Below are 7,266 nucleotides of genomic sequence, written 5' to 3'. Positions count from 1 at the left end.
TAGATGAGGCTCAGAGATGGTCAGGAACTTGCCTAATGTTTCACTGGAAAGGGCAGAGACCAACATTCAAAACTAGGCCTGTCCACTCCGGAGTCCACGCTCTTCTCTCGCTCCAGACTGGCCCACCCCGTTAGTCTGAAATGCCCCCTCAGCCCCACCTGCACTGCTCAGTTTGCGATGCGTGTTGCTCAGATCCCCCCGATTACAGTGTGAGCCCCGAGGTCTCTCCTCCATTGATTCCTTATCTCTTTGTGGTCATTTCCCACATCCTTGTCCCTCTTATATCCTCCTCAGAACTCGTTGCAGTGTTATACCCAGAGAGGGCACTAAAGAACCCTCGGTTAGGCCCATCCCTCTGCAGTAGGTGTCTAGAAATGCAACTCAAGTGACTTCTTTTTAATTGAAGTATAGCTGATTCACTATGTTGTGTTAATTTCTGCTGTACAGCAAAGTGACTCAGTTATATACATATATATTCTTTTTTTTTTTTTTTTTTTTTTTTTGCTGTACACGGGCCTCTCACTGTTGTGGCCTCTCCCGTCGTGGAGCACAGGCTCCGGACGCGCAGGCTCAGCAGCCATGGCTCACGGGCCCAGCCACTCCGTGGCATGTGGGATCCCCCCGGACCGGGGCATGAACCCGTGTCCCCTGCATCGGCAGGCGGACTCTCAACCACTGTGCCACCAGGGAAGCCCACATATATATTCTTTTTCCTATTCTTCAAGTGGCTTCTTCTGAGGGGAAAGGAGAATTGGTGTTTTATAGTTTAAGCTGGTGGCAGGTAGTCAGTTATGTAATTTTTATGCCTTTTGTCTTACTTCCTACTAAATTAAAAAAAAAAACCAACTCCCTGTGTCACTTCTGAGGCCTAGTGTCCTTGGCTCCACCCCAGCTAGTTCTTTTGAAGGACCCAGGATGAGGGCATTAGCAACCCCTTCATCATGCTAAGCCTCAGGAACTTAGGCCATTTCTAGAAGGGGGTCCAGAAACTCCCCGCATGGGTTCCAGCGGGCAGGGAACGGAGCTGTTGGGGAGTGGAGACTTGGCGCTGGTTCCCTCCCAAGCAGACTGTCCCTGAACTCACTCCGGAGGTGACTGAAGCCTCCTGGGGAGAAGAGGCTCCACAGACAACAGGCTGCAGGGCAACGGAGGCAAGATTCGCCAACTCACTCCCCGTCATTGGGGCAACATTAGGCAGCCTGCGCCTTCGGGAGGGGAGCAGGTGTCAGCACTGACTTTAATTATCCTACCCAGTGCTGCCTCACCACCCCCCACACCGCTGCAGCCTGGCAGCCGCCTCATCCCCGAATTACAAAGGCTTACTCTGGGGAAAGGCCTTTCCTCTCCAGCCTGCTGCTATCCGGAAGGCAGGGAAAGCCTTAATTCTGCGCCCGAGTGGGCAACGCTCCTCTCCACAAAGCCTGACTGGTGGGCCCGCGCTGGGGCTGAAGGATCTGGACTCCTTCTCTACCCCTGTCCCTTTCCCAGCCCTGCAGAAGAGGGGAAGCTGGCTGCCGTGCCAGGTCAGAGGTCAGACCCAGGGCACCTGGAGCAAAGAACGGAGCATGGGAGATACTGCCGGGAGAGGGGCAAAGGGCATGTGGCAAGGTCATGGCGGGAGGCTGGGAGCATCACACTGGGCTCCGAACACCTCCAGCCCTGCCACCAGCTGTGTGACTCCCACCAAACATTTCTGCATTTCTGGGCTTCACTGAACCCCATCTGTAGGACGGACATCACAGTAGTTACTTCTCTCACAGAGCTGCTAATAATGTCAAAGGGAAAAAAATGTGTGTGTAAGATCCATTCATCAGACATCCTGAGTGCTGCTTCGGGTTGCCAGAGCACCTTGTGGATGGCTTCACCCATGTCATCCCACTACAGACTGACCCAGGCCATCTGTCATTTCATTCCTCAAACACGTGCTGAGTTCCTCCTTTGTGTCAGGCAGAGCCAAAACTGCCCCCACCCCCAAGCTGAGCTCATTCATTAATTCAGCAAACATTTGCTGAGCAGCTATGTGCCCAGCCCTGGGCAGGCAGCGGGGTTGGAAAGATGAATTAGCCCCATTACCTGCCCTGACAGCGCACTGGCTAGTGGGGAGACAGGTGCAGAACAAAGGAAGTAAGACAGTTAAGACGAGAATATGGGAGCTCAAAGAAGCTTCTGGGAGTGTCACCAAGCTGGGCAGAGGGATGTAGCCAGGAGCCAGCCGGTGAGGAGTTCTCCACAAGGAGGAAGTAGGTGCCCAGGCCCCCGTCAGAGCAGACACACCACTGCTCCCTTCCTCCCAGGGTGACAGCTTCCAGGCTGGTCATTCTCCCCCTGAAGGGCAACAGAGCTCCCAGGAGGGTGATGGGCCAATGCCCCCCAAGCAGACGGGACACACACACACAGCAGCACCTCAGAGCCAGAGAGACAACCAAGTCTGCAGGTAAAAATTATACTTTTATTTGAGTCACCAGGAGAAAGAGTCACTTGTGGTCCAAGTCAAATGTTCAAAATCATAACAGCCCAGAAAGATTTGATCCCAAGCACAAGCCCACGAGGGAGGGGACCAAAACAGACCAAGGAAAGACAACCACCCCATATAAAAAGATGAACGGACGTCTCCACACACACACACACACACACACACACACACACACACACACACGGATGAAATGTTTGGACAGAGACAAATTTCACATGGTCATTTCTGTTTCTTTTTAAATACAGGTCTGTGGGGTGGTATTTTTTTTTTTCCAGCTATTAAAAAAAAAAAAAAAAAAAGGCCCAGAAGTGCACATGTGAGGGGGAAAAGGCAGAAATTAAGCAATAAAGTAATTTTCCCTGGAGGGACATGAGGAAGAAAACAGGAAGCAATACTGAGAGAATTCACTTTTCTCACCATTGGGCTTCTTGCATTTTATTATTGGTCCACTAAAGTTATATTCACATTCTAGCTTTGCTTTCCTGGGATTAGATCAGCTAAAAAACCTGTGAAATGTAAGAAAAGACCAGGACTTGGCCCAGCCCCCAGGTTCTGTGCTCTTCTAGGGATGGATGGTTCTGGAAAGGAATAAGGACTCCCAGCAGCCCCTGGGTCCCTCAGCACCAGTGTGACAGTCCCTCCTCTCTCTGGGGGTGTGTAAGAAATGGTCCCTTATTTTTAGGATGGGAGGACCAGAGGGCTGGCAGCAAGATTCCAGCGGCTGGCTTGCCTTGTTCTGGAAGGAAATTTAAGCCGAGTGAAAAGAGGCTACTTCTTGCTCCCCCAGGTCCTCCTCCCACCCTCTCACCACCCTGCCAACCACAGGTTCTCCAACAGGATGTGTCTCTGACCTTTGGTCCCAGAATCCACATTGTGCTTTGAGATCAAGAGGAGACAAAATGGACCAGCGCCTGCCTCAAGGCTCCCAAAATTGTTCCCTCTCTGCCTCCCTCATCCCCCAAATTGCCCAATGTAAGACACTCCACCTGCCTTCACCTTGTCTCTGGCCAAGGGGGGAAACGGATTGGTCAGGCAGGGGCTCAAGCCTCTGATTCGGGGTAAATATTCCCAAGTCAACTGACAAGCAGTGAGGACTTGATGCTAAATATGCCTGCAGGGCACAAGGATGCAAAGATGTCAACCTGTGGGGCCTGAGTCAGCGGACTCGGGGTGAAGATGGGAGGGGGAGACCCAGAAGGGTGACAAGAAAGCCCAGAGATGAATAAAGCCAGGCAAGGGTCGTCACAGCCACCAACGAGCAAGAGAAGGGACTTGGAGATAGCACCACCTTTCCCTTCCTCATCCTGGGTCTGTGCTTCCAGTTTTGTAGACCTGGGACCCTCTCCCTCTGCTTCAAGGAGGCTTTAAGTAAGTGGGGAGCTACCCGGGGCAGGGTGGTGGGGGAGACAGTGCGGGTGACACAAGGTCCCCTGGCACCCTATTCTGCGGCCCAGGACAGAGATGGGGGAGAGAGTATGCCTGGAGCCACAAAGCCTTCCCCCACCCCTCCCCAACCAAGCGCGCGCGCACACACACACACACACACACACACACACACACACTCACTCACTCACTCACTCACTCACTCCTTACTTCTGCCTGGCACATTGGAAAGGGGGTGGGTGGGCTTCCTCCATTCGGGGACAGAAGGAGGATTTTTCACTCCAAAGAAAACATAAGGAGTTTCTCTCCCCCAGGGGAGTTTCTCCTCCCCTCTCACTGTGGGTTTTGAGGAAAATATCGGGGAGGACAGCTCTGCACACACAGCCCGCACCCCGCCCGCTGCTCTCACGCTCACACTCACCCTCGCCTGTCACGGATACCTGCAGACACTCGCTCCTTCCCCCGCAACAAAGTCCTGGAGATACAGAGGGTCCTGTGGTTTCGCACAGTCCACCTGGGGTCGGGCAGGAAGTGGGGACGGGGGAGGCCATGGAAGGCCTGGAGACACCTTGCCAGGAGGCGCGGCGAGGCTGGGCTGCCCGGGCGAGAGGCCCAAGGCTTCGATGACCCACCCTCCACAAGGAGGCAAGCCAGGGACGCTGGAGACCGGGGTGGGAGTGTGGGAAAAGGGCTGCAGAGAGAACACCCCGTTCCCCTGCTTCCTGCAGCTGTCCCTAAAGTAAGAAAGGCGAGAACCGGACCCAAGCCGAGCTTCCTGGAGAGCTGCTCGCCCACACCAGGCTCGGGCGGGCAGCAGAGCAAAATCACAGTGTGAAAAGGAACCGTGTCGGGAGGGATGAATGAATCCCAAAGCAGGAACTTCACCCTCCTCTGTTGCCTTTGAGCTGGGGAGAGGGGGGTGAGGGAGCCCCTTGGAGGGCTGGCAGCCCCCATCTTTGAGAAGCAGAGGCAAAGCCCATCTCGCTGGTCCCTGCACAACGGCAGTACCCCCGTCCCCATCCCAGGGGCAAGGGCGGTGGGTCCCACTCCCGGGAGTGTGTGAAGCAACTCCCGGCTGCCCTGGGAGTCCTGGGGGTCTGGGGCTCACCCCAGCCTGGAATGTTCGGGTGTGTGAGGAGGTGGGCAGGAGGGGCTGAGGGGGCAGAAAAGAGAGAAGGCAGAGGCCTGGGAGCTGACGGGTCGCCCCTCCCCAGACCAGCGCCACGGGCCTCGGCTTCCCCCAGAGCGGTCCACACCTGTTCCATCCAGAGAGAAAATCAAGAAGTTGATCAAGGGGAAAACCTGCCAGAGGAAGGAGCCGCGAAAGTGGCAGAACAAGGCTTCGGTTGGCAAAAGAAGCTGGAAGAGGGGGAGGATAAACAAGCTGCTGCAGATTTTTAAAAACAGAGACACCAAAGGGTGGACAGGTCACGCCCAGGACGGATGCGATGCTGTGGAATGCACTGAAGACGGATGGGGCGGGCGGCGCCCGGTGGGCTCAGATGGCCTCCACGTAGTTGGCCGGCAGCATCCCCGTGTCGCCGGTGCGCTCCACGGTCCCGTACATCCAGCCGTCGTCAATCTGCTGCACGTTGACGATGGTGTCCCCGTCCTGGAAGGAGACCTCATCCTCGTCGGCGGCACTGTAGTCGTACACGGCGCGGTACCGCTTCTGCAGGGGTCGGGGCGCTGTTAGTCAGGGGTGCCTAACTCTCTGGGACCCCAGAGCAGAGTGGACCAGGAGATGGGAGGCACGGAAGGGCTGGGCTCTGCCATGAATTTTCTCACCTCGGTGTCTCATTTTCTGAGAGCAGCCACCTTTTTAATAATGCATCTGGCGTCTACTAAGGGCCAGGCACAAACAGGGACGGAGGTTACAATAGTTCTCCCCTGTCTCTCGGAACAGGAACGCAGTAATGTCCGATGGACACCATGCCGGGTAGAGGTTAAAAATATGACATGTCCTGTGTTCTATGATCTGCATTTTTTTTTTCTTTTGGCCGCCCCGTGTGGCATGCGGGATCTTAGTTCCCCGACTAGAGATCGAACCCGTGCCCCCTGCAGTGGAAGCTCGGAATCTTAACCACTGGACTGCCGGGGAAGTCCCTGTCTGTGTTATTATAAGCACCAATCTTTCTTCTTTTTTTGAAGCTGTTGATGAATCTGGTTCCCAAATTCAGGACAAAGACCAATTCCTGTGAGAAAACCTCCAGGTGACACAAGACATATCTGTCAGGTCCCACCTTCCAACCTCAGCCAAAGTCTTGTGCTTAAGCCCCAGCTCTAGGAAATGTCCAGTAAAAACACATGAACTCTAGCTGTGATCTTGGAAGTAGGCAAGATTCTAACGTCCTCTGACCCTCACTGCCCTTGACATCGACTTGTCTCCGGGGGTCAGCTCAGGCTTTAGGGTGCCCCAGGCCAGGCTCTGGGATCAGTGTGGGTCCGGGGCTGGACGAGCCGATTAGAAACCTCCGGGATCTGCCCCCACTGCCCCGCCCCACCACACCACCAGGACCCCTGCTCAGACCTTCTGTTTCCAGCCTCTGGTCTGCCTCCTCCAACTGTTCATCCATTGTGATCTTGGGGGAACTTTCCAAAATGCAAACCTGAGGATGTTACTCCCTGGCTTTAAATCCTTCAGAGGCCCCCTATCCTCTTCAGCATGAAATTTCAAACTTTTTTTTCCCCTCGCAGCAGAAACCAGCTTCATCAGCCCCGAAGGCTATGGAATAAGAGGTCACAGCCCTCAAGAAATGACTGAAGTGACCTCGGTCTCTTATCACCAACTCTGCCTTTAATCTCTTGGGCCAAGTCACCACATCTAAGCCTGCATCCTGCAATAGCCGCCTAACTCATCTCCCTGCTTCCGCCCTCAACCTTCTATTGCTGCTTCTCAACGCAGCTGCTAGAGCCATCTTTTAAAAACACAAGTCAAACCCCTTACTCTGCACAGCTCACCAGTCACAAAGGCCTTCCTAATGGCCTACAAGTCCCTGCATGACCAGACGTCATTCCCTGCTCTCTTCCCCTCTCTGGTCACCTTGGCCTTCCTGCTGATCCTTGACCTTTCCTGGAACATTCCTGCCTCAGGACCTTTGCAATTGCTGTTCTCCTCCACCACTCATTCCTTTACTTTACTGAGAACTTTGCTGTTCTCTCCCCTCCTCATTCGGCTGTCTTTTTCTTCACAGCTTATCTCTGACCTTTTGTTACATACCTACTTACCTATTGGCTTTCGTGTTTGTCTCCCGACTGGAATGTAAGCTTCAAGAGGGCAGGAAGGTGGACTTTTATTCAGAGCCAAATCCCTTCAGTCCAGAACAGGCTTAGTGAGTACTGGAAGGACTGGCTGGTCTATCTGGAACCTTATCCTTCACACGACCTCTCCGGCCCACCTGACACCCCAG

General features: G+C 54.2%; 1 protein-coding gene across 2 annotated transcripts in view; it reads right to left on the bottom strand.

The window, feature by feature from the left end:
- Nucleotides 1-2,429: 2,429 nt before the first annotated feature.
- The window catches only part of LASP1 (LIM and SH3 protein 1), a 40,357-nt gene continuing 35,520 nt past the window's right edge, over nucleotides 2,430-7,266 (bottom strand). For both annotated transcript variants that reach the window (XM_082605457.1, XM_082605458.1), the window contains exon 7: nucleotides 2,430-5,528. In XM_082605457.1, the coding sequence (XP_082461583.1) occupies nucleotides 5,355-5,528 (174 nt within the window). In that variant the 3' untranslated portion in view covers nucleotides 2,430-5,354. The remainder of the gene's footprint in view (nucleotides 5,529-7,266) is intronic.

This window comes from Mesoplodon mirus (genome assembly GCF_964341445.2).
Source record: "Mesoplodon mirus genome assembly, chromosome: 18".
NCBI classification, from domain to species: Eukaryota; Metazoa; Chordata; class Mammalia; order Artiodactyla; family Ziphiidae; genus Mesoplodon; species Mesoplodon mirus.
This window is presented reverse-complemented; position numbering and strand designations above follow the sequence as displayed.